This window comes from Saccopteryx bilineata, chromosome 6 (assembly GCF_036850765.1).
Source record: "Saccopteryx bilineata isolate mSacBil1 chromosome 6, mSacBil1_pri_phased_curated, whole genome shotgun sequence".
Taxonomy (NCBI): Eukaryota; Metazoa; Chordata; class Mammalia; order Chiroptera; family Emballonuridae; genus Saccopteryx; species Saccopteryx bilineata.
This window is the reverse complement of record NC_089495.1, coordinates 122203899-122230685: the sequence shown is the minus strand read 5'-3', so window position 1 is coordinate 122230685 and position 26787 is coordinate 122203899. Positions and strand designations below refer to the sequence as shown.

The 26787-nt window shown below is 46.1% G+C and overlaps 2 protein-coding genes across 4 annotated transcripts in view; one reads left to right on the top strand and one right to left on the bottom strand.

Annotated features, from left to right (window-relative positions):
- Positions 1-1248: 1248 nt before the first annotated feature.
- ARMC7 (armadillo repeat containing 7) overlaps positions 1249-26787 on the bottom strand; it is a 98220-nt gene continuing 72681 nt past the window's right edge. The window contains exon 3 of one of the 2 annotated variants that reach the window (XM_066238062.1): positions 1249-1353. In XM_066238062.1, coding sequence (XP_066094159.1) covers positions 1277-1353 — 77 coding nt within the window. In that variant the 3' untranslated portion in view covers positions 1249-1276. Of the gene's footprint in view, positions 1354-10515; positions 10627-26787 lie in introns of those variants that run through there. The other variant, XM_066238069.1, reaches the window with a different exon arrangement.
- Positions 6242-26369, top strand: SUMO2 (small ubiquitin like modifier 2). Of its 2 annotated transcripts, XM_066238073.1 has the most exons (4): positions 6242-6434; positions 8001-8132; positions 15466-15537; positions 25727-26369. In XM_066238073.1, the coding sequence occupies exons 1-4, from the start codon at positions 6414-6416 to the stop codon at positions 25787-25789; spliced, it is 288 nt and encodes a 95-aa protein (XP_066094170.1). In that variant the 5' UTR covers positions 6242-6413; the 3' UTR covers positions 25790-26369. The 2 variants fall into 2 exon arrangements, with proteins under 2 accessions (XP_066094170.1, XP_066094171.1); XM_066238074.1 differs by lacking the exon at positions 15466-15537 and having other exon boundaries at positions 6244-6434.

The following is a 26787-nucleotide window of genomic DNA, read 5'->3' as shown; positions in this document are numbered from 1 at the left end:
CCAGTGACCCCACACTCAAGCTGGTGACCTCAGGGTTTTGAACCTGGCTCCTCTGCGTCCCAGCCCAATACTCCATCCACTGTGCCACTGCCTGGTCAGGCCCCTTTCACTTCTTGTGTATTTCCTACATAACCACGCCCCACCATCACACCAAATTATATTATTTGAGTTAGGGACTTTGCCCTCTTTGCCTCCCCATTGCCTAGCTCAGAACATTTGCATAGTGATAGTTTCAATTTATTCATGCTTTCAGTGAATCTTTGAACACCTATGTTGGTCAAATAAATTGTAAATATAATGTATATGTTTGCTCGCTTACAGTTTGCATTGGGTGTGGGAGAGAGGCTATAAGCTGGCAAGGTCCTTATAGCCTAAGGCTTAGTTTTAAGACTAAGCCTTTCCCACCTTTTTTTTTTTTCTTTCTATTTTTGTATTTTTCTGAAGTTGTAAACGGGGAGGCAGTCAGACTCCCGCATGCACCCGACCGGGATCCACCCGGCATGCCCACCAGGGGGCAATGCTCTGCCCATCTGGGGCTTCACTCTGTTGCAACCAGAGCCATTCTAGCGCCTGAAGCAGAGGTCATAGAGCCATCCTCAGCGCCCCGGCCATCTTTGCTCCAATGGAGCCTTGGCTGCGGGAGGGGAAGAGAGAGACAGAGAGGAAGGAGAGGGGGAGGGGTGGAGAAGCAGATGGGTGCTTCTTCTGTGTGCCCTGGCCAGGAATCGAACCCGTGACTCCTGCACGCCAGGCCGATGCTCTACCACTGAGCCAACCGGCCAGGGCCCTTTCCCACCTTTTAATACTAAGATTTTTCAAAACTAAGCTTTTCCTCCAACTCTTGACTGTTACATGATGTGAGGTGGTGCACTCTTATGAGGAATCCCATTTATGCCTCAGATAAGTAGCCTTGTATCAGAAACTTCCTTATTTGAACATTGGCTTAAAAGCTTTAATTTGTACACTAAAAAATAAGGCTGACCAAGGGCTCTCTCTCTCAGTTCCTGCCATCAGCATTGCAGAGGAGACACAGCCAAGATAGTGGAGTGCTGAAGGAGAAGCCAGTTTGTGCAGAGTTTGTGCAAAGAGAAGGAGATGGGGAACAGAGGTGAATAAGGCTGGTGAGCTAGAAACCTTTGATTCTAGGAATACTCAGATGAGTCAGTGGCTTTGGGAGCCCTGAATGGAAAGGGAAGTGTTTTTCCACTGTGTATTTTCTCACCTGCCGGGTGCGACATAGGATTAAAGGTAATGGCCCACCAGTTCTTGGCTCCATTCAATCTGTCCGAATCAAATGCGAACCTGCACGGGCCCGGCAGCTGTGATGGTAGTCATGGCTTCTGGCTCTACAATCTACAAAAGACAAAAGTTTAGAGTTGAGAGAGAGCAGGTCTATTTAGGAATTCAAGTAATTGAATATGACCAAAGAAGCAGAGGCTTCCCCAGGAAGAAATGGTGAGAAAGAGCTACAATGGTTAACCTGGATTAGCTCTTAAAGGGTTTTGTAGGTCTTTATTTATTTATTTTTATAAATAAATTTTTATTAATTTTAATGGGGTGACATCAATAAATCAGGGTACATATATTCAAAGAAAACATGTCCAGGTTATCCTGTCATTCAATTCTGTTGCATACCCATCACCCAAGGTCAGATTGTCCTCTGTCACCTTCTATCTAGTTCTCTCCGTGCCCCTCCCCCCTCCCCCTCCTTCCCTCCCCCCCACCTCCAGTAACCACCACACTCTTGTTCATGTCTGTAGGTCTTTATCTTATAAGGCATAGTTTGACACTGAATCGGAGTGGCAGAAAGTTATTGTTTTTTGTTTTAGAACAGTTTGTAGTTCTCAGACTTTAGTGTGCTTAAGAATCATCTGGGAGCCTGATGTACAATGGGTAGAATGTTAACCTGGAATGCTGAGGTCGCCAGTTTGAAACTTTGCCTGGTATGTACCTTGCCTGGTCAAGGTACATACGAGAAGCAACAACTATGAGTTGATGCTTCCTGCTCCTCCCTTACCACCTTTCTTTCTCTCTCCTCTATCTAAAATCAATAAATAAAATCTTTTAAAAAAATCATCAGGGAAGCTTGTCAAAAAGGAAGGATCCCAGCCTGACCAGGTGGTAGCACAGTGGATAGAGCATTGGACTGGGATGCAGAGGACCCAGGTTCGAGACCCCAAGGTCACCAACTTGAGCACGGGCTCACCAGCTTGAGTGAGGGGTCGCTGGCTTGAGCAAGGGGTCACTGGCTTGAGCATGGGATCACAGACATGTCCCCATGGTCTCTGGCTTGAGCCCAAAGGTAGCTGGCTTAAAGCCCAAGGTTGCTGGCTTGTGCAAGGGGTCACTCGCTCTGCTGTAGCCCCCTGGTCAAGGCACATATGAGAAAGCAATCAATGAACAACTAAGGTGCTGCAATGAAGAATTGATGCTTCTCATCTCTCTCCCTTCCTGTCTGTGTGTCCCTATCTGTCCCTCTCTTTGACTCTGTAAAGAGAAAAGAAAAAAAAAAGGAGGGCTCCTAGCTTGACCAGGCGGTGGCGCAGTGGATAGAGTGTTGGACTGGGATGCGGAAGGACCCAGGTTCGAGACCTCGAGGTCGCCAGCTTGAGCGCGGGCTCATCTGCTTTGAGCAAAACTCACCAGCTTGGACCCAAGGTTGCTGGCTCTAGCAGGGGGTTACTCGGTCTGCTGAAGGCCCATGGTCAAGGCACATGTGAGAAAGCAATCAATGAACAACTAAGGCAGGGGTCCCCAAACTACGGCCCACGGGCCGCATGCAGCCCCCTGAGGCCATTTACCCGGCCCCTGCCGCACTTCCGGAGGGGGCACCTCTTTCATAGGTGGTCAGTGGAGGAGCATAGTTCCTATTGAAATACTGATCAGTTTGTTGATTTAAATTTACTTGTTCTTTATTTTAAATATTGTATTTGTTCCCTTTTGTTTTTTTACTTTAAAATAAGATATGTGCAGTGTGCATAGGGATTTGTTCATAGTTTTTTTTATAGTCCGGCCCTCCAATGGTCTGAGGGATAGTGAACTGGCCCCCCTCTGTAAAAAGTTTGGGGAACCCTGAACTAAGGTGTTGCAACAAAAAACTAATGATTGATGCTTCTCATCTCTCTCCGTTCCTGTCTGTCTGTCCCTGTCTATCCCTCTCTCTGACTCTCTCTCTGTCCCTGTAAAAAAATAAAAATAAAATAATTAAAAAAAAAAAAAGGAGGGCTCCTAGAGCCACACTGCCCAAGAACATGCATTAAATCAGCACTCTAGTTGATTCTGATTCCCTAAATATTCAGGTAGAAGTGAAACTTACCTTTTTTTTTTTTTTTTTTTTTTTTACAGGAACAGAGAGAGAGTCAGAGAGAGGGATAGATAGGGACAGACAGACAGGAACGGAGAGAGATGAGAAGTGTCAATCATCAGTTTTTCATTGGGACTCCTTAGTTGTTCATTGATTGCTTTCTCATATCTGCCTTGACCGCGGGCCTTCAGCGGACCGAGTAACCCCTTGCTGGAGCCAGTGACCTTGGGTCCAAGCTGGTGAGCTTTGCTCAAACCAGATGAGCCCACGCTCAAGCTGGCGACCTCAGGGTCTTGAACCTGGGTCCTTCCGCATCCCAGTCTGACGCTCTATCCACTGCGCCTCCACTTGATCAGGCTAGTTGGACTTATCTTAAAACAAAAAGACCAGTTAGGAGGTTATTGCAGTAGCCCGGACTTGAATTTAGGCTTCCCCTGATGAATCTACCTTTCTTGGTTTGTCTTACATCTAAGGCTTTAAGCCTCCTCTTTCCTATATTGGGCCAGCAGGAAACCCAATAAAGGCTGCCTAACCCAGAGACTGGACAGAGGCTGAAGAAAAGGAGGCAAATTTGGTAGGTATTAAAAGGCAGAATAGACAGGACTTGGAGGTGAATTTTATAGGGAGTGTGTGAAAGAGAAGAGTCAAGGATGACCCCTTTCCAGGTTGGAGCAATGTTGTAATGGTGTGCCATTCACTGAATTGGGAACCATGAAGAGAGCAGGTTGGAGAAGGTAATGTGAGGACTTTTACTTGAGATTTGCTGAGTTTGAGGTGCCTCTGGGATATCCACGTAGAGATGTTCAGAAGTCAGTTGGATTTGTAGGTTCAGAGAAAGGTCTGGACTAGAAAAAGAGATTTGAGAATCACTAACAACTAGATGGTGATAGAAGGGGTGAAATCATCCCAGGTGAGAGGATAGAATGATAAGAGAAAGGGTCTAGAACAAAACCCAAGGAACATCTAAGGGAAGGGTTGAAAAGAAGAAAAAAATTCAAAGGGATCAAGGATTGACCAGAGTCATAGTCCAAAGTCACAGGGAGAGAGTTCAAGAGGAGTGACAAACTGGCAAGTGTACTGGATTTAGGAGCGGTTGCTTGACCTTATAGAGAGCAGTTTTCTTGGAGCTCCCAGGAGAACACCATATTGCAGTGGATTGAGGAGTAAGTGGGAGGTGAGGGAGTGCAGACAGTTGGCATGGAATTTTTTTTTTTTTTTTTTACAGAGACAGAGAAAGGGATAGACAGGGACGGAGAGAGATGAGAAGCATCAATTATTAGTTTTTCGTTGTGACACCTTAGTTGTTCATTGATTGCTTTCTCATATGTGCCTTGACCGCGGGCCTTCAGCAGACTGAGCAACCCCTTGCTCGAGCCAGCGACCTTGGCTCCAAGCTGGTGAGCTTCGCTCAAACCAGATGAGCCTGCGCTCAAGCTGGCGACCTCGGGGTCTTGAACCTGGGACCTCTGCATCCCAGTCTGATGCTCTATCCACTGCGCCACCACCTGGCCAGACTGGCATGGACATTTTTTAAAGATGTTGGCCAGAAATGGAGAGAGATACAGTGGTAATTTACAACTGAAATAGAATTGGGTCTTTTCTATGCTGATGGAGGAGTGGAAGAAAATACAGGGACAAAGGAAATAATAAAAACCAACTGAGGCCCTGGCCAGTTGGCTCAGTGATAAAGCAGCAACCTGGCATGTGGAACTCCCGGGTTCAATTCCCAGTCAATTCTCTTCTTCCCAGGAGAAGTACCCATTTGCTTCTCTACCCTTCCCCCTCTCCTTTCTCTCTCTCTCTCTCTCTCTCACCCTCCTGCAGCCAAGGCTCCATTGGTTGTCCTGGGCACTGAGGATGGCTGCATAGCCTCTGCCTCAGGTGCTAGAATGGCTCTAATTGCAACAGAGCATCGTCCCTAGTGGGCATGCTGGGTGGATCCAGGTCCAGCACATGCAGGAGTCTGTCTCTCTGCCTCCAGGCTTCTCACTTCAGAAAAAATAAATAAATAAATAAATACCTACTGCGAGGAGCTGGGGGAATCCATTGTATAGATGTCAGGATTTGTTCATTTTTAAAAAATGTTTATTTCATTGATTTTAGAGAGAGAAGGGAGAGAGGGAAAGAAAGTCAGGAACATCGATCTGTTCCTGTATGTGCCTTCACCTGGGATGGAACCCATAAGCTCTGTGCTTTGGGATGATGCTATAACCAACTGAACTATCTGGACAGAGCAGGATTTGTTCTTAAACCAGGAAGGCCCTTTTTTAATTTACCCAGATGGAAGGAGGAAATGATTGATTGGGTTGGAAGCTTGATACTGGGTTATTCTCTCTGATTGATTGTTTTCTCTTGGAGGCTGGAAGGTAGGCCATGAGTAAGGAGGTTGTAGGATGAACATTTTTCCTCAGCCGGCGGAGGTATGGGATTACCCACAGGGTGTTAGTAGTCACTGCAATGAGGTAAGAGGTTGGTGGGAAACAGTTTCAGGCCAAAGCTTTAAAATTCAAAGGATGAGAGGCTAAGAGGAAGTGTGATGTTTCTCTAACCGTGGGGAAAACTGCATTTGGGCCAATGAACAAGGGGTTTTCCCCCCTAGACCCTCATGCTGGGGCTAAGATTTAGGCTCCCCTTTCCTTGGCCAGTTAGTCTACCTTCCTGGTGTGTGTCTCACGTCCAGGCCTCAAACCTCTTCGTATCAACGAGGACCAGCTGGAAGCCATTTTGATTAAGCTCCACCACAGAAGGACAATACAGCCCCGCCCAGAGTAGGCGCGCCCCCGCGGCGGGCCGGTTGCGCGTGTCCGCGCCTCTTCCCGCCGGCCAGGCAGGGCGCTGGGCCCAGGCCCAGGCAACGTTGGGCGGGGGTTAGTGGGGGTTATGTAAGAATTGCGCGCTCCCGCGAGGCGGCAGCCAATGGGGAACCGCGACTGCTCGTGCTCGCGCACGCAGGGTGGGGGGAAGGAGCGCACAACGTGCGCGCGCCCTCTCTGTCTTCCACCGCTGCCGCCTCCTCTTCTGGCGCTCCTGGTGCTGCTTGTGTGCTCGTTCCGTGGGGATCTGGTACCTCTTTTGTGAAGCAGCAGCTGAAGAGCCTCCGGCACTCGACATGGCGGATGAAAAGCCCAAGGTGAGCTGGGCGCCGGCCTCCTCGCCGCGCGGCGGGATCACGGCGTGGGCCGGGGGCCGGCCCGAGCCTCCGCGGAATCTCCTCGCCTTCCCGGGCCCCCCACGGCCAGCCGCAGCTCAGGCCCGGGCGTTCCGCGCCATTTTACCCCCTCCCCTCTTCCTCCCTTCCGCGTCGGGGGAGGCCCAGCGGCCCTCCCCCGCCCCCGGCCGTCTCTAAGTGCGCGCAAGGCGCGAATTGGGCGGGCGGGTCGCGGTCGCCCGCAGGCCAACAGGCTACGAGCCGAGCATCTCGGGCCCGGCCGGGCGGGCGGGCGCGTGGAAGGAAGGCGTTAGGGCGCGCGGTGTCTCCACCCTCCGTGGACTCCGCGCGGGGCTGCGGTCGGTGTTGCGGTCTCCGCGCTGGCGGGGACTTTCCTCTGTCCGATACTATCCCCCACCAAAGGGATGCGGGTCGCGGGTATCTGGGGACCCCTGCCCCTGATCGCAGTGGCCTGGTGAGGGTTCGGGACGAATCAATGGGCTGGCGATGGGTTGGAAGCCAGATGCCCGTCGGGCGGTCGTGAGACGCCGGGGATTCCCGGGGAGTATTTATTTCCCACTTTAATGGCCTCAGGGTCTCAGGGGTGGGCAAGGGCTTTTCCGTGGGTGTCAGATAACCCCTAACCTGCCGAGACCATGTGGTTTTGAGAAGTTGGAGGCAGGTGGAGAGCAGAGAAATTTCGTAAAGCTTAACTTTTTAACGCTGGTTTTGAGGCACCAGAGGCTTTCCCGTGAGGACTAGGGCACACGCTTCTACCTGGGCACACGAGACTTTTGGTTTGTTTTGTGACACCCACCCCTTTCTGAAGTGATTTAGGGGCTACAGAAATCCTTCTATATTTGATTTTGGTGAACTTCAGGTTAAGTCGAAATCTACAGGGAAGACTTGGAGTAAACTGCCTTTGACTCATGTCAACAAAGGGGAGGGGAAAAAAGAGCTCTTAACTAAAAATAAACAAAATGAAACTGCTAATAGAAGCGAATGTTAGTAGTGGTTCTGAGTTACTACCCCTGCTTCAAAGGGAATCAGGATATTCCTCAGTTTTGTTAACGTTGCTTGAGAATAAGTTACAAGACTGAGTTCAGTAACTAACGAGAATTTGTAATGATTTTTGAATTGCAAGCTCTAGCCCCCCCCCCATTCTGTACGTAAAGCACTTTGAAAAGAGATACAATGCTTGTTTTTTTATCTTTTTAGGTAAAATCTCTTGAAAGTGACATAAAATATTTTAGAGAATTCAAGAAAGCGTTATAGTAAATTGAGTGGGACCCAACTTTACCAATAGATTGTTGCCACTGATAGTATTTTATAGGCGGCTTTTCTGTTTCTGTGACAGCTATTTAATATTGTTGCTCCAAGATTTCTCATTTTTTCAGATTGCTCTCAGCTGCTGAAAACAGCTGTATGCTCTTTTATCATACAGAATGAGAAACCTGTTGATTTCTGGAGCAACTTGGGCTGTGGCTGCTTTAAAAGGTGTTTGTTTTTCACATATTCCAAATTATACTTTTATTTTTCTTTCAACAGGAAGGAGTCAAGACTGAGAACAACGATCATATTAATTTGAAGGTGGCGGGGCAGGATGGTTCTGTGGTGCAGTTTAAGATTAAGAGGCATACACCACTTAGTAAACTAATGAAAGCCTATTGTGAACGACAGGTGAGGAACTGGAACTGACTGAACTGACCTGCACTTTCACTGAATAAAACTTACTTAAATTAAAAAAAACCCTTATATTCATGAAAATAGAAACTAGCCTAGCATAATGCAATAGACAGACTGGTAGAATGAATATGCACTTATGTTCTTAACATAACAGTTTTATCATATACTTGGTATATTGATTCTTCATAAAACCCTTCGGATGGTTTGGTTGATGTATGATTCAAATCCTCTGCCACAAATGCATCAAATTATACTGATAATGCATGGTTTGTTTCCAAGGTATATGAGAAAATAAGAATGAACATGGTAAAATTTTCTTGTTATGCTCTTTTCATTCATTTAAAATTTGTCTTATGTCAAAACTATTTTGAGTATTTTCACCAGTGTGGAAATACATTTAAGTGTGAGTTTAAGGACATTGCAATTTTCCTGAAGTATGTACAATTTTAATAGTGGTTTTTTTTGTTTTTTTTTTTGTATTTTTCTGAAGCTAGAAATGGGGAGAGACAGTCAGATAGACTCCCGCATGCGCCCAACTGGGATCCACCCGGCTCGCCCACCAGGGGTGACGCTCTGCCAGACCAGAGCCACTCTAGCACCTGGGGCAGAGGCCAAGGAGCCATCCCCAGCGCCCGGGCCATCTTTGCTCCAATGGAGCCTCGGCTGCAGGAGGGGAAGAGAGAGACAGAGTGGAAGGAGGGGGTGGGGGTGGAGAAGCAAATGGGCGCTTCTCCTATGTGCGCTGGCCTGGAATCAAACCCAGGACTTCTGCACGCCAGGCCGACACTCTACCGCTGAGCCAACCGGCCAGGGCTAATAGTTTTCTTTTTATTTATTTTTATTTTTTTGTATTTTTCTGAAGCTGGAAACGGGGAGAGACAGTCAGACAGACTCCCGCATGCACCCAACCAGGATCCACCCAGCACGTGGGTGAGGCTCTGCCCACCAGGGGGCAATGCTCTGCCTGGGGGGAGGGAGGGGGGCGTCGCCCTGCTGCGACCAGAGCCACTTCAGCACCTGGGGCAGAGGCCAAGGAGCCATCCCCAGCGCCCAGGCCATCTTTGCTCCAATGGAGCCTGGGCTGCGGGAGGGGAAGAGAGAGACAGAGAGGAAGGAGAGGGGGAGGGGTGGAGAAGCAGATGGGTGCTTCTCCTGTGTGCCCTGGCCGGGAATCGAACCCGGGACCTCTGCACGCCAGGCCAACACTCTACCACTGAGCCAACCGGCCAGGGCCAATTTTAATAGTTTTAAAGAAATTTAGCCTGATCAGGCGGTGGCACAGTGGATAGAGCGTCGGACTGGGATGCGATGACCCAGGTTCGAGACCCCGAGGTCGCCAGCTTGAGCGAGGGCTCATCTGGTTTGAGCAAAAGCTCACCAGCTTGAGCCCAAAGTCGCTGGCTCAAGCAAGGGGTTACTTGGTCTGCTGAAGGCCTGCAGTCAAGGCACATTAAAAAAAAAATCTGAGCCAAGCATAAACATTTTAATGTACTGATTTTAGAGAGGAAGGGAGGAAGAGAGAGACAAACATTGAATTTCTATACGTGTCTTGACTGGGAATAAAACCGACAACCTTTTCATATTGGGATGATGCTCTAACGAACTGAGCTATCTGGCCAGGGCCAAGCATAAATATTTTTATACTATAGAGACATTTGCATTTTATTCAGAGAGTAGTAAATAGGCATCAAAAAGAGGAAGTAGAAATGAACAGATACTGGGAGGTAAATGCAAACTTTAAGACAAAAAAACTTCTCTTTGTGAATAAGTCTGTAAAAATATAAGGGAACTTTAAAAATTACTTTTGTAAGTATAACAAAATTCTGATACCTAAGTCAGTTAATACAGCAGTAATCTGGCAGAAGTATTTTTCTTGTTTAACTTTGGATATATAGAATATGTAAAAGTTGAGAAAAATCATTCTTTTGGACTAAGACAACTTATCTACATTGCAAATTTTCCTAATAGGCTCAAAATTGTAGAAGGCTTAAACCTGTAGAGGTTGGGAAATCAAGTTTGAGTTAAAGCTTGGGCTTCCTGCATGAGATATATAAGGGAGTTTGAAAGAAACAGAAGATACAGATTTCTTTTTGAGTTTTAAGCTTTATTTTGTCTAATTTATAATAACACTGTATAATTCTTTTTTTTTGTTTATTTTTTATGTTTTTACAGAGTCAGAGAGAGGGATAGATAGGGACAGACAGACAGGAACGGAGAGAGATGAGAAGCATCAACCATCAGTTTTTCGTTGCGACACCTTAGTGGTTCAGTGATTGCTTTCTCATATGTGCCTTGACCAGGGACCTTCAGCAGACCAAGTAACCCCTTGCTCGAGCCAGCGACCTTGGGTGCAAGCTGGTGAGCTTTTTGCTCAAGCCAGTTTGCTCAAGCTGGCGACCTCCGTGTCTTGAACCTGGGTCCTCCACATCCCAGTTCAACACTCTATTCGCTGCACCCACCGCCTGGTCATGCACCATGTGCTGTTATACTGTGTCAAAGAAACAAAAACACATAGCACATCCTCCGATCTAATTTGCATACCTAAATTTTTTTGGCAGTTGAGAATTATTATTATTTTTTAATCATTTTAGGAAGGGGAGAGAGAAAGGGGGGAGGAGCAGGAAGCATCAACACCCATATGTGCCTTGACCGGACAAGTACAGGGTTTTGAATTGGCGACCTCAGCGTTATAGGTTGACACTTTATCCAGTGAACTACCACAGGTCAGGCTGCAGTTGAGAATTCTTGACAGGATTTCCTATCAGGGTTAATTGATTTCTTATATTTATTTTGTAATGAATTCACTTGGCATCCTATCTCTGGAGGAAGTCCAGTGGATATCTATTAGGCGTCGCAAACTGAACATACAAAAGAGGACTCATGATTTTACTCCTAGAAATCTATTTTTTCTCTGGTGTTCCTCAGTAAACAGCACCATTGAGCATCTAGGTGTGAGGTCACGCTTGGGGTTATTTTTTTTTTTTTAGATTTTATTTACTCATTTTAGAGATGAGGGAGAGAGAGAGAGGAAGGGGGAAGGAGCAGGAAGCATCAACTCCCATATGTACCTTGACCAAGCAAGCCCAAGCCCGGGGCTTCCTTCTGCAGCCTCAGTGTTCCAAGTTGACACTAGCTGCTGCGCCACCAGAGGTCAGGCAGGGTCATTCTTGGTGATGCTTCCTAACACATATATCATATATATGTGCGTCATCAGCAAATTCTGTACTCTACATAAACCTGTGCTGTCCAATACAGGAGCCACAAAACACATATTATTATTTACCACTTGAAATGTGTCTGGTCCAAGTTGAGATGTACTTAAAGTGTAATGTGGCCAGTTTTGAAAGCTCAGTGTGAAAAGTAAAATATCTCAATTTTTTAAAATGATTACATTTTGAAGTGATAGTATTTTGAATAGGCTGAATAAAACTTTTATTAAAATTAACTAATTTTAACTTTAAATGTGGCAGCTAGAAAACTTAAAAAAACGTGGCTCTCATTATGTTTTTGTTGGATATTGCTGAGCCCTCGATCATTTTATTCTGCTCTCCCTGAATTAATTCAGAGTTCCTGCGCCTGTCCTCATTTTGAGTTGTTTTTTGTTGTTGTTGTTGATCACTATCTATATTTGTCCACTAAAATGTAAGCTCTGTGAACTTTTTTTTTTTTTCCTGAAGCTGGAAACAGGGAGAGATAGTCAGACTCCCGCATGCGCCCAACCGGGATCCACCCGGCACGTGGCGAGGCTCTGCCCCTGCGGGGCGTCACTCTGCAGCGACCAGAGCCACTCTAGCGCCTGGGGCAGAGGCCAAGGAGCCATCCCCAGCGCCCGGGCCATCTTTGCTCCAATGGAGCCTTGGCTGCGGGAGGGGAAGAGAGAGACAGAGAGAGGAAGGAGGGGGGAGGTGGAGATGCAAATGGGCGCTTCTCCTATGTGCCCTGGCCAGGAATCGAACCCGGGTCCCCCCGCACGCCAGGCCGACGCTCTACCGCTGAGCCAACCGGCCAGGGCCCTGTGAACTTTTTGTTCACTGTTTCTCTAGAGCCTAGACCAGTAAGTACCTGACATATCAAGCATGTTCAATAAATGCTTGTAAAATGATAGAGAATATTCATACTGGTATCTCCAGAGGTTGGTTTGTAAGTAAGGTTTTCATTCACATAACAGATTATTTCATGGGATGTCAGATGATTTCAGAGAGCATCTAATTTATTGGTTTAGTCCAGTTCACTTTTTTTTTTCCAGTTCACTTTTTGAAAAGAAAACGAACTCAATGAGATAAGCTCACAATTCTTCAGGCATAACTCCAAAGCTCACAGATAAGATTTATTCAGAAGAGGTGCCCAGGGGTTTAATAATGTAAATTCCTTGTTTGAATTTACAGGTTTTTGGGATCTTAAAGACAAGTTATCTGAATTTTGGACTTTTGATCTCTAGCAAAATATTTTATTGATGAGAAAAAGTGGAAAAGTAGGTGGCAATAAAAGAATAGGTTGCTTCTGTTCTGACCACACACACACACACACACACACTTATTTTGAATGGCCACACCCTTGACCTTCTGACCTTAACACTGGATGTTGACCTTAACACTGGAAGGTAGAACCTAGCATACAAAAGGTTCTTAGTATTTTATTGAAGCAAGGAATCAGTGGGGTGTTTGTAAATATATAATATTTGGTAATTAATGCCTGGCATTGAATTCTTGGTTGCTTTGTGAAATTGCCAATTAAAACTGAAAGTCATGAAGTATTAAGGTTGTGGATGTCACCTACCTGGTAGGGGATTCTTTGAATTCCTCAAGACAAGTGCTAATCTGAAAGTGGTATGTGTCAAAGGCTAGAATTTTAAAGGAAAGTAATAAAATCTTCATATTACAGGTAGTTTTAAAAATAGACCCAGCAAATCCTTGTTAAGGGAATACAGGTGTTATACAAGTATTCAGCATTTTGAATATTTTAAGTCCTAGGAATTTAGTTTAATTTTCTTTGGAATATTTATTGAAGCATGAAATTTGTGTAACAATAATTATAACTTCTAATTTGAGCATGGTATAGGAGTGACTTTTTTGCAAGATGCTTTCTAAAAAGCTACCTTTGAAGTTGGTATATTTACACCATACCTCCAGAGATGCTTTTATTTTTTTTTTGTCTTGTTCTCATTTGGCTACAGTTACAGTAGCTTCTCTGCTTTGCTCCTTTTCCCCACCATGTCAATAAGGTAAAACATTGGAATCCTCTTGGCAGAAGGGCATATTGAGGCTCATTTATTTTTCATATATATATATATATGAGTGAAATAATGTATATTTTATTAAATGTTTACTTTATTGATTTTAGAGAGGAAAGGAGACAGATAGGAACATCGATCTGTTCCTTTTTTTTAATTTTTATTTTTTTATTTTTTTGTGTCAGACAGGGAGAGTCAATAGGGACAGCAGACAGACAGGAAGGGGGAGAGATGAGAAACATCAATTCTTCATTGCAGCTCCTTAGTTCATTGATTGATTTCCCGTATGTGCCTTGACGGAGGGGGGGGGGGCTACAGCAGATCAAGCGACCCCTTGCTTGAGCCAGCAACCTTGGCACTCAAGCTGGTAACCTCAGGGTCTCGAACCTGAGTCCTCCACATGCCAGTCCGAAGCTATCCACTGCACCACCACCTGGTCAGGCTTGATGTGTTCTTGTATGTACTCTATCCAACTGAGCTATCCAGCCAAGGCTATTGAAGCTAAATTTTAATAGTATAATTTTAAAATTCCCTTTTTGTAATTTCCCCTAACTGAGGAGCGTTAGAATTATTTTTATTGGCCCTGGCCGGTTGGCTCAGCGGTAGAGTGTTGGCCTGGCTTGCGGGGGACCTGGGTTCGATTCCTGGCCAGGGCACATAGGAGAAGCGCCCGTTTGCTTCTCCACCCCCACCCCTCCTTCCTCTCTGTCTCTCTCCCCCTCCCGCAGCCAAGGCTCCATTGGAGCAAAGATGGCCCGGGCGCTGGGGATGGCTCCTTGGCTTCTGCCCCAGGCGCTAGAGTGGCTCTGGTTGCGACAGAGCGATGCCCCGGAGGGGCAGAGCATCGCCCCCTGGTGGGTAGAGCATCGCCCCTGGTGGGTGTGCCAGGTGGATCCCGGTTGGGCGCATGCGGGAGTCTGTCTGACTGTCTCTCCCCGTTTCCAGATTCAGAAAAGAAAAAAAAGAATTATTTTTATTCTGTGAGAGGAGGGGAGGCAGAGACAGACTCTTGCATGCACCCTGACCAGGATCCACCCTATAAGCCCACTAGGCAATGTTGCTCCACTGCTCAGCATCCAGCTGTTAGTGCCTGAGGTGGAGGCCATGCAGCCACCCTCAGCACTTGGCCACTGGCTCCAATTGAGTCATGACTGCAGGAGAGAGAGAGAGAAGCAAGAGGGGGAGGGGTGCAGAAGGAGATAGGCTCTTCTCCTGTGTGCCCTGATGGGGAATCAAACCCAGAACATCCACACGCTGAGCGGATGCTCTACCACCAAGCCAACCTGCCAGGGCCAGATTTATTTTTAAATTAAAGAAGATGAAATATGGTTTTCATCTATTTTATTTCATCAGTACTTCATGTGCACCTACTGTGTGCAAGGAGTACATGCCAACTATGAGAGTCTTCCTTCCTATTCCTCCTGAAGCTTATTTTCTAATGAGAGGTTGACAAGTAATAATGCAGCTTTAGTTAAGTACTAAGAAGGAAATTAAAAAGCAGGTGCTTTTGAGCTGTTCCAGGAACTTCCTGAATGTGGTCTTCTGGATGGTTTTAGGACTGTGTCTTGTGTCCTGGTGGAAGTGTCCTGACTGCCCAAGGATAACTTATTGAATGCCTCTTGGTGTGCTTAGCATTGTGTGGGTTTAAGCATAGGTTATTTGTGCATAGTGATGGGTAGAAAACTTTTTAGGTGACTTCCAGTTTTTTTTTCTTTTTTATCATTTTTAAGGGTGTTTTTAGAGGTCTCTAACATGCATTGAGGAATGTTGCTGTGTGCGTCTCTTCAAATTTCCTTTGAGTATCTTATTTAAATGTAGTGTTTGACTCAAAGTATGATCTAGTCAGGCTTGGTCTCAAAAGCAATACAGCTTTATGTAAAATGACTTTTAAAAAAACAAAACAGTTTTCCAAAGAAAACCAAATGTAGTTTTAAAGAAAGTGAAAGTCATCCCAAATTTTGACCGACATAGAAATGTTGGTAGCACATTGATGATCATTTATTTAGGTCTTTCTTTTAATACATTCATGGCTAAATATGCATGTAGTTTTCTTTTTGTTTCTTTGCATTCTTACTCCTTTTAAATTCTCTTATCCAGGGTTTGTCAATGAGGCAGATCAGATTCCGATTTGATGGGCAGCCAATCAATGAAACAGACACACCTGCACAGGTAAAATCTCTTTGTGCTATCTAGAAAAATCAATGTTTCTTTGTAAGTTTCTCAACAGCTTTGTTTACTTGTGAACTTTTAGTTGTTGGAATATAATTCTTTGTCGTAATTCAAAGCTATGTGAAATACAATCAAAGGGGAACAGAAAGCCTTACCAGGAGGTGGTGCGGTTGATAGAGTGTTGACCTGGGATTTTTGAGGACCCGGGTTAGAAACCCTGAAGTCGCTGTCTTGAGCATGAGATCATGACATGACCCCATGGTCACTGGCTTTGAGCCCAAAGGTTGCTGGCACAGCTGTCTCCCGGTTAGGTCACATATGAGAAAGCAATAAGTGAACAACTTAAGTGCTACAACAAAGAATTGATGCTTCTCACTTCTTTCCTGTCTGTCTGTCTCTCTCTCTATCTCTCTGTTGCTAAAAAAAATGAGGGGAGACAGAAAAAAAATAGGAACAGAAGGAGGAAATGCCAGTGGTTTTAAGATCTCTGGTTATCACTTTGTAAAGCTAATAGGTCATTTAGTTTGTTTAATCCATTTTTTTCCTAATGTGCATTTCTTTGGAATGTTTTCCTTGCTGTAGCTTTTATTTTTATTGATTTGAGCGAGAGAGAGACATCAATTTGTTGTTCTACTTATTTGTTTTTTTTCTTGTATGTGCCCTGACCTGGAATTGAACCTGCAACCTTGACATAATGGGATTACATTCTTGCCAACTTAGCTAACCTGACAGCACTTCCTGCTACAGTTCTTGATCCCTATCCTACCTGGGTTCTGTGAACCAATTGGCTTTCGATCCTCTCATCCTAGATTCTTTACTCTGTCCTTGTGAACTAATAGCTATCACTGCAAGTTTCTTGATAGCTTAGGTTGAGAGGGAGAGCTCTTAACAATAGGTGGCGCTCCAGGCCTCACTACAAAAGTTGATGCTGTCTGATCCCTTAATTTCTTTTGTATTTTTCTGAAGCTGGAAACCGGGCCCTGGCTGGTTGGCTCAGCGGTAGAGCGTCGGCCTGGCGTTCGGGGGTCCCGGGTTCGATTCCCGGCCAGGGCACATAGGAAAAGCACCCATTTGCTTCTCCACCCCCAACCCCTCCTTCCTCTCTGTCTCTCTCTTCCCCTCCTGCAGCCAAGGCTCCATTGGAGCAAAGATGGCCCGGGCGCTGGGGATGACTCCTTGGCCTCTACCCCAGGCACTAGAGTGGCTCTGGTCTCGGCAGAGCGACGCCCCAGAGGGGCAGAGCATCGCCCCCTGGTAGGCAGAGCGTCGCCCCCTGGTGGGCGTGCCGGGTGGATCCCGGAAAAAGCTGGAAACGGGGAGAGACAGTCAGACAGACTCCCGCGTGCGCCCGACCGGGATCCACCCGGCACGCCCACCAGGGGGCGACGCTCTGTTGCGACCAGAGCCAATCTGGCACCTGGGGCAGAGGCCATGGAGCTATCCCCAGTGCCCTGGCCATCTTTGCTCCAATGGAGCCTTAGCTGCGGAAGGGGAAGAGAGAGACAGAGAGGAAGGAGAGGGGGAGGGGTGGAGAAGCAGATGGGCACCTCTCCTGTGTACCCTGGCCGGGAATCGAACCCGTGACTCCTACACGCCAGGCCGACGCTCTACCACTGAGCCAACCAGCCAAGGCTGATCCCTTAATTTCTTTACCTATCACTTAAGTTATTCTATCACTTCATAAGACATCTAGGCATCTATAGTAGAAGCTCTTTTTACCTTTTCAAGTACTATTTAAAACTTCAATTTTGGAGGAAGAAATATAGATTTGTTGTTCCACTTAATTTCTGTATTCTTGGTTTGATTCTTTTTTTATTTTTTATTTTTCGTATTTTTCTGAAGCTGGAAACGGGAAGGCAGTCAGACAGATTCCCGCATGTGCCTGACCGGGATCTACCTGGCATGCCCACCATGGGGCGATGCTCTGCCCATCTGGGGCATCGCTCTGTTGCAACCAAAGCCATTCTAGTGCCTGAGGCAGAGGCCATAGAGCCATCCTCAGCGCCTGGGCCAACTTTGCTCCAATGGAGCCTTGGCTGCAGGAGGGGAAGAGACAGAGAAGAAGGAGAGGGGGAGGGGTGGAGAAGCAGGTGGTCACTTCTCCAGTGTGCCCTGGCCAGAAATCGAACCCGGGACTCCTGCACTCCAGGCTGACGCTCTACCACTGTTGGTTTGATTCTTGTCTGTGCCCTCACCAGGGATCAAACCCGCAACCTTGTTGTATTAGGATCATGCTCTAACCAACTGAGCTACCTGGTCAGGGCAAAAAATGTTTTTAAGCAGAAATCTAAATTGGAAATTTAGCCTGACCAGGCGGTGGTGCAGTGGATAGAGCGTTGGACTGGGATGCAGAAGACCCAAGTTCGAGATCCCAAGGTCGCCAGCTTGAGTGCAGGCTCATCTGGTTTGAGCAAAAAGCTCACCAGCTTGAACCGAAGGTTGCTGGCTCCAGACTGCGGTCTGCTGAAGGCCCATGGTCAAGGCACATATGAGAAAGCAATCAATGAACAATTAAGGTGTTGCAACGCACAATGAAAAACTAATGATTGATGCTTCTCATCTCTCTTCGTTCCTGTCTGTCCCTATCTATCCCTCTCTCTGACTCACTCTCTGTCTCTGTAAAAAATAAATAAATAAATAAAATTTAAAAAATAAATTGGAAATATAAATTAGACTCTGTGTTATTTTATTTTGATTTATTGATTTTGGAGAGAGAGAAGCACTGATTTTCTTTCCACTCACTTAGCATTTATTGTTTGAGTCCTGTATGTGCCCTGACTGGGGATTGAACCCCAGAACCCTGGCATGTCAGGATGATGCTCAAACCAACTGAGCCACCTGGCTAAGGCAGAACCCGTGCATTTTTAAATTTATTTATTTATTTATTTTTGTGACAGAGACAGAGAAAGACAGGTAGAGACAGGAAGGGAGAGAGATGAGAAGCATCAATTCTTCGTTGCGGTTCCTTAGCTGTTCACTGATTGCTTTCTCATACGTGCCTTGACCTGGGGGGGAGGGGTGGCTCCAGCAGAGCAGGTAACCCCTTGCTCAATCAAGCCAGCAACCTTGAGCTTCAATCTAGTGACCATGGTGGGGTCATATCTATGATCCCACGCTCAAACTGGCAACGTCGGGGTTTCATACCTTGGTCCCCCGCGTCCCAGTCCAATCCTCTACTGCACCACTGCCTGGTCAGTTTGAAATTTTTTATCACTCCATAAAAACTAGAAAGTGATAAATATAGTATGAGTGAAGCAGCACATCAAGATTATAGTTTTGTTGGTAATCTTCAAATTTTTGAAATAATCTGAATTACACTTGTGGGAAGAATGTTTTGAATTTTCGTTGGTGAGTCTCTAAGAAGCAATTATAGTCCATAGCCACAAGGAGGAGCTGAATTATCTCAATGAGGACGAAAAAGCTTTTATCCTTTTTAATATATATATATTTTTTACAGAGACAGAGAGTCAGAGAGAGGGATAGACAGGGGCAGACAGACAGGAATGGAGAGAGATGAGAAGTATCAATCATCAGTTTTTTGTTGTGACACCTTAGTTGTTCATTGATTGCTTTCTCATATTTGCCTTGACCGTGGGGCTACAGCAGACTGAGTAACCCCTTGCTCGAGCCAGCAACCTTGGGTCCAAGCTGGTGAGCTGTGCTCAAACCAGATGAGCCCGCGCTCAAGCTGGCAACCTCAGGGTCTCGAACCTGGGTCCTCCGCATCCCAGTCCGTTGCTTTATCCATTGCGCCACTGCCTGGTCAGGCAAAGCTTTTATCCTTGAAAGGTTTTCCAGTTTTACTATAAAATTTAACATTTCACTAGATAGGCTGAAGACCTGTTTTGATGATTTTAAAAGAAAAAGGATTCATAATGTTAGACTGATGATTAGAATGTATTTTCTGTCTTAAGCCTTCACCCACCACCAGAAAATAGTTTTGGGGCTTGTCTACCATCCTAGCTGCAAATAGTAAACTGTGAGGAGGATTTGTTCAGAAATGCAACGAATTTGGAATTGAACTCATTTTAGTGTTTAGATTTGAATTCATTTTAGAATAAAATGGATTTGTTTGAGAGTTGTTCTCCCAATATTAAATAGAAGAATTATAATACATTAGAAAATCTTGCCCTGGCTGGATAGCTCGGTTTAGAGCAGAGTCTGGAAGTGCAGAGGTTGCTGGTTCTGTCCCTGGTCAGGGCACATACAAGAGCACATCAATTTTACTGTCTCTCGTCTCCTTCTCCCTCACTCCCTTTCTCTTTCTTGAAAATCAATAAAATAAACATTTTTTAAAAGAAATACAATTTTAATAGCATTGTAATTGTTATATGCCCTTCTCTGTTAAATACTTTAACTCGGCCCTGGCCGGTTGGCTCAGTGATAGAGCGTCGGCCTGGCGTGCAGGAGTCCTGGGTTCGATTCCTGGCCAGGGCACACAGGAGAAGCGCCCATCTGCTTCTCCACCACCCACACCTTCCTCTCTGTCTCTCTCTTCCCCGGGCGCTGGGGATGGCTCCTTGGCCTCTGCCCCAGGCGCTAGAGTGGCTCTGGTCACGGCAGAGCGACGCCCCCGGAGGGGCAGAGCATCGCCCCCTGGTGGGCGTGCCGGGTCCATCCCGGTCGGGCGCATGCCGGAGTCTGTCTGACTGCCTCCCGGTTTCCAGCTTCGGAAAAGTAAAAAAAAAAAAAAATACTTTGACTCATTTAAATCTTTGTGTGTGTGTGTGTGTGTGTGTGTGTGTGTGTGTGTGTGTGTGTGTGTGTATTTTTCTGAAGCTGGAAACGGGCGGGGGGGGGGGGAAGACAGTCAGACAGACTCCGCATGTGCCCGACCAGGATCCACCCAGCACGCCCACCAGGGGGGATGCTCTGCCCCTCTGGGGCGTCGCTCTGCCGCAACCAGAGCCACTCTAGCACCTGGGACAGAGGCCAAGGAGCCATCACCTGCGCCTGGGCCATATATGCTCCAAAGGAGTCTTGGCTGCGGGAGAGGAAGAGAGAGACAGATTAAGGAGAGGGGGTTGAGAAGCAAATGGGCGCTTCTCCTATGTGCCCTGGCCAGGAATTGAACCTGGGTCCCCCACACGCCAGGCTGACGCTCTACCGCTGAGCCAACCGGCCAGGGCCTGATTTAATTCTTTTAATTGAATGCAATTCCATTTTACAAAGGGAACTGAGACTCAATTATTAATATTCTAATGCTTTCCTAACCAGTGGTGGCAGAGTGGATAGAGCATTGACCTGGGACACTGAGGTCCCAGTTTCAAAACCCCCAGGTCGTGGCTTGAGCAAGGGATGACTGTCTTGGCTGGAGCCCTCCATGTCAAAGCACGAATGAGAAGCAATCAGTGAACAACTAAAGTGCCACAACTGCAAGTTGACGCTTCTCATCTCTCTCCCTTTTAGTCTTTTTCTTGCCAAAAGAATAAGTATTTATTTTAATGCCTTAGCTCTAGTTTGAGTATATTAGAACTTCATTAGAAAACAGTTTCTCTTTCTTGTCTTTAGGTGCCCAAGGTTATATTCAAATTACCAGTTATGACTCTGGTCGCTGGCTCAGTGGTAGAATGTTAGCCTGTAATGTGGAAGACCTGGGTTCAATTCCCAGTCAGGGCACACAGGAAAAGCGCCCATCTGCTTCTCCACCCTTCCCCCTCCCCCTTCTCCTCTCTTCCCCTCCCACAGCCAAGGCTCCATTTGAGCAAAGTTGGCCCGGGTGCTGAGGATGGCTCCATGGGCTCCGCCTCAGGTGTAAGAATCGCTCCAGTTGCAACAGAGCAACAGCCCAGATGGGCAGAGCATTGCCCCCTAGTGGGCATGCTGGGTGGATCCTAGTCAGGTGCATGTGGTAGTCTGTCTCTCTGCCTCCCTGCTTCTCACTTCAGAAAAATACCAAAAAAAAATTAAAAAAAATTACCAGTTATTAGAAAGAAATTTTCAAGGGTTATTGTCAGTATAAAAAAGTGTTACAAAGCCAAAACCTTCCTCCTATCAACATTTTAAAAATTATTTATTTTGGAGGAATTGGGAAAGAGTGAGAAATTGCAATTTGTTCTTCCACTTTTGTGCATTCATTGGTTGATTCTTCTCTGTGTCTTGACTGGTAATTGAATCTGTTACCTTGGCATATTGGGTTGACACTAACCGACTGAGCTACCAGTACAGGGCTTTAACATGGTTGTGTAATGTGTAAAGAACCTTTCATATTTAATTTGTGAATAGCATTTTAGAATTTAAATTTGTTTTTGTTTGTTTTTTTAAGGGGTGGGGAGATAGGCAGATTCCTGCATGCACCCGGACTGGGATCCAACCAGCAACCCCATCTGGGGTCAATGTTCCCGTACTGGGCTATTTTTAGCACCTGAGGCTGTGGTGCTTTCATGGAGCTATCCTCAGTGCCCAGGGCCATGCTCAAACCAAATGAGCCACTGGCTGCAGGATGAGGAGAGAGACTGGGGAGGGAGGGAAGAGAAGTAGATGGTCACTTTTACTGTGTTTCCTGACCTGGAATCAAAACCGGGATGTCTATACTGATGCTATATCCACTGAACTACTGACCAGGGCCTAGTTTGTTTGTTTGCTTCTTTAATTTTTTTTTAAATTATTTTTTTTCTTTTTTTTTTTTTTTCAGAGAGAGGGATAGACAGGGACAGAGACAGACAGGAATGGAGAGAGATGAGAAGCATCAATCATCAGTTTTTCGTTCCCACACCTCAGTTGTTCATTGATTGCTTTCTCATATGTGCCTTGACCATGGGCCTTTAGCAGATGGAGTAACCCCTTGCTCGAGCCAGCGACCCTGGGTCCAAGCTGGCAAGCTTTGCTCAAACCAGATGAGCCCACGCTCAAGCTAGTGACCTCGAGGTCTCAAACCTGGGTCCTCCACATCCCAGTCTGACGCTCCATCCACTGCACCACCACCTGGTCAGGCTGCTTCTTTAATTTTTAAACAAGTTTCTTTTTACCCATTCCCTTACTGCATTGAGGTAACCACTGTTTTGTACATAGACAAGGATATATTCATGTTATAGATACACACTTTTAAAAACATAAATGTTGCCTAGTTTTAAAATGTTTTTAGCCTAGTCTTGACGGTGTGTTGGTGCAGTGGGTAAAGCATTGACCTGAAATGCTGAGGTCGCTGGTTTGAAACCCTGGGCTTGCCTGGTCATGACACATATGGGAGTTGATGCTTCCTGCTCCTCCCCCCTCTTTCTCCTCCCTTTCTCTCCCCTCCTCTCCCTCCTTTCCCTCCCTTTCCCTCTCTCTCCCACTCTCTTCCTCCTTTTCCCTCTCTCCCTCCCTTTCCCTCTCTCTCCCCTTCCCCCCTCATCTCCCCTTACCCCCTCTTCCTATCTCCGTCTCCCCTTCCCTTTCTTTATCCCCCTCTTTCTTTCCCCCTCCTCCTCTCCTCTCCTCTCCTCTCCTCTCCCTCTCTCCCTCTCCCCCCCCATCCTCTACCTCTTTTCTTCCCTCTCTAAAATGAATAAATAATAATCTTTTTAGGCCTGACCTGTGGTGGCGCAGTGGATAAAGCGTCGACCTGGAAATGCTGAGGTCGCCGGTTCGAAACCCTGAGCTTGCCCGGTCAAGGCACATATGGGAGTTGATGCTTCCAGCTCCTCCCCCGTCTCTCTCTCCTCTCTCTGTCTCTCTCTCTCCTCTCTAAAATGAATAAATAAAATAAAAATTAAAAAAATTAAAAAAAAAATCTTTTTAAAAAATGTTTCTAGCCTGACCAAGCGGTGGCGCAGTGGATAGAGCGTTGGACTGTGATGTGGAGGACCCAGGTTTGAGACCCCGAGGTCGCCAGCTTGAGCCCAGGGTTGCTGGCTTGAGCCCAAAGTTGCTGGCTTGAACAAGAGGTTACTCGCTCAGCTGGAGCAGCACCTCCTCCCACCCCATCAATATATATATATTTAGCTTAATACTAATATCTTAGGGTTATTTCTATTTCTGCACATGTAAACCTTTTTTTTTTTTTTTTTTTTTTTTTTACAGAGACAGAGAGAGAGGGATAGAAAAACAGGAACAGAGAGAGATGAGAAGCATCAATCATTAGTTTTTTGTTGCGACACCTTAGTTGTTCATTGATTGCTTTCTCATATGTGCCTTGACCGTGGGCCTTCAGCAGACTGAGTAACCCCTTGCTCAAGCCAGTGACCTTGGGTCCAAGCTGGTGAGCTTTGCTCAAACCAGATGAGCCCGCGCTCAAGCTGGCGATCTCGGGTTCTCAAACCTGGGTCCTCCACATCCCAGTCCGACGCTTCATCCACTGAGCCACCACCTGGTCAGGCTCTTTTTAAAATTTTTTTTATTTTTCTGAAGTTGGAAATGGGGAGGCAGTCAGACAGACTCCCACATGCGTCCAACCGGAATCCACCCGGCACGCCCACCAGGGGGTGATGCTCTGCCCATCTGGGGCGTTGCTCTGTTGCAAGCAGAGCCATTCTAGCCCCTGAGGCAGAGGCTACAGAGCCATCCTCAGCGCCCGGGCCAACTTTGCTCCAATAGAGCCTTGGCTGTGGGAGGGGAAGAGAGAGACAGAGAGGAAGGAGAGGGGAAGGGTGAAGAAGCAGATGGGCGCTTCTCCTGTGTGCCCTGGCTGGGAATCGAACCCGGGACTCCTGTACGCCAGGAGCCAACTGGCCAGGGCTTTTTTTCTTTTCTTTTTCTTTTTTTTTTTTTTTTGTATTTTTCTGAAGCTGGAAACGGGGAGAGACAGTCAAACAGACTCCTGCATGCGCCCGACTGGGATCCACCTGGCACGCCCACCAGGGGCCACGCTCTGCCCACCAGGGGGCGATGCACTGCCCCTCCGGGGCGTCGCTCTGCCGCGACCAGAGCCACTCTAGCACCTGGGGCAGAGGCCAAGGAGCCATCCCCAGCACCCGGGCCATCTTTGCGCCAATGGAGCCTTGGCTGCGGGAGGGGAAGAGAGAGACAGAGAGGAAGGGGGGGTGGAGAAGCAAATGGGCGCCTCTCCTGTGTGCCCTGGCCAGGAATCGAACCCGGGTCCCCTGCACGCCAGGCCGACGCTCTACCGCTGAGCCAACCGGCCAGGGCCAGCTTTTTTTCTTTTTAAAATGATTTTAGAGAGAGAGAAAGACAGGAACATCAATCTGTTCCTGTATGTGTCCTGACTGGGGATCATGCAGGCAACCTCTGAACCCCCAGATGATGCTCTAACCAACCTAGCTATCTGGCCAGGGCAACATTCTTTGTTGCAGCACCTTAGTTGTTCATTGATTGCTTTCTCATACATGCCTTGACTGGGGGGGCTAGAGCAGAGCGAGTGACCCCTTGCTCAAGCCAGCAACCTTGGGGTTATGTCTATGATCCCATGCTCAAGGTGGCGACCTTGGGGTTTTGAATCTGGGTCCTCTGTGTTCCAGTCTGATGCTCTATCCACTGCGCCACCGCCTGGTCAGGCTAACCTGCTTATTCTTCATTAACAATTAGGTGGGCCTAACCAGGCGGTGGCGCAGTGGATAGAGCGTTGGACTGGGATGACAAGGACCCATATTCGAGACCCCAATGTCACCAGCTTGAGCACGGGCTCATCTGGTTTGAGCAGAGCTCACCAGCTTGGACCCAAGGTCGCTGGCTCCAGCAAGGGGTTGCTCGGTCTGCTGAAGGCCCGCGGTCAAGGCACATATGAGAAAGCAATCAGTGAACAACTAAGGTGTTGCAATGCGCAATGATGCTTCTCATCTGTCCGTTCCTGTCTATCCCTCTCTCTGACTCTCTCTCTGTCTCTGTAAAAAAACAAACAAAAACAAAAAAACCAATTAGGTGGTATTTCATGTATGGATATATCATATTTCTTTGGGTTTCTATTGATATTTAGGTTATTTCCAATTTTCTTTTTTAAAAAGTAATTTTTCAGTCTTTTGCTCATCTAAACAGCAGATAGATCATTTACATGCATCACTTAGAGTAATTGAAGGTGATTTAACTCCTAGACATATTCTGCTTTTAACTTAACAACTTAAGTTTTCTACAATCTTCATAAAAAGGAAGACCAAGTGAAGAATTATTTAAACCTAAGGCTGATGTTAAGTTAGGCTCTGGGATGTCTAATACACAGTTTTTCAGAATATTTAGGTCTGATAGCTATAAATATTAAGAGCCAAATAAACAATGACTTTTAATTTGTTTTTTTTGTTTTGTTTTGTGTTGCTAGTTGGAAATGGAGGATGAAGATACAATTGATGTGTTCCAGCAGCAGACAGGAGGTGTCTACTAAAAAGGGAACCTGCTACTTTACTTCAGAACTCTGTTTCTCCAGACCAAGAAGACATTCTCAATTAGAAAACTGCAATTTGGTTCCACCACATCCTGACTACTACCATATAGTTTTCTCTATTCTTTCATTTCCCCCTTCCCTATTTCTTTATTGTACATAAAGTAACTGATGTATGTGCACAAGCATTTGCATTTTTTAAAAAACTAAATGGCCAATGGTATGTTTTGATTGACATCAAATGGAGATGGGATGGGGGGGAATACTGGTTCTGTGAAAATACCCCCTTTCTCCATTAGTGGCATGCTCATTCAGCTCTTATCTTTATATTCCAATAAGTTATTTTGCTTTCACTGTTTAACAAAAGAAAAGAACAACATAAGAATCCTTGCATACCTTGTTTGATTGGAGAATTTTAATGTTTTTCATTTATCATTGTAAAACCAAGGACAATTTTATAACTTTTTTGTACGTAGCTGTTACATGTAGGGCAATCTGTCTTTAAGTAGGGATAAATTACTCTAAAAGAAATGAGTCCTAGATAGTTTTCCCTTCACGTCAAGCGTCTTGTTGTTTAAATAAACTTCTTGTTTAAAATGAGCCGTTTTCTTTATTCTGAGGAATATTAAATAGAAAATTGAAGTTTAGGAAAAATCATGACCATAATAGGCCTTGATAGAAGTAACATTTCAAAAAAGAAATAGAGCCTGACCAGGCAGTTGTGCAATGGATAGAGTGTCGGACTGGGATGCGGAAGGACCCAGGTTCGAGACCACGAGGTCACCAGCTTAAGCTCGGGCTCATCTGGTTTGAGCAAAGCTCACCAGCTTGGACCCAAGGTTGCTGGCTCGAGCAAAGGGTTACTCTGTCTGCTGAAGGCCCAAGGTCAAGGCACAATGGGAGTTGATGCTTCCTGCTCCCCTCTCAAAATGAAATAAAATTTTGGAAAAAAAGAATAAAAAAAATAATTAAAAAAAATAAAAAAAAGAATCGAGCTACTT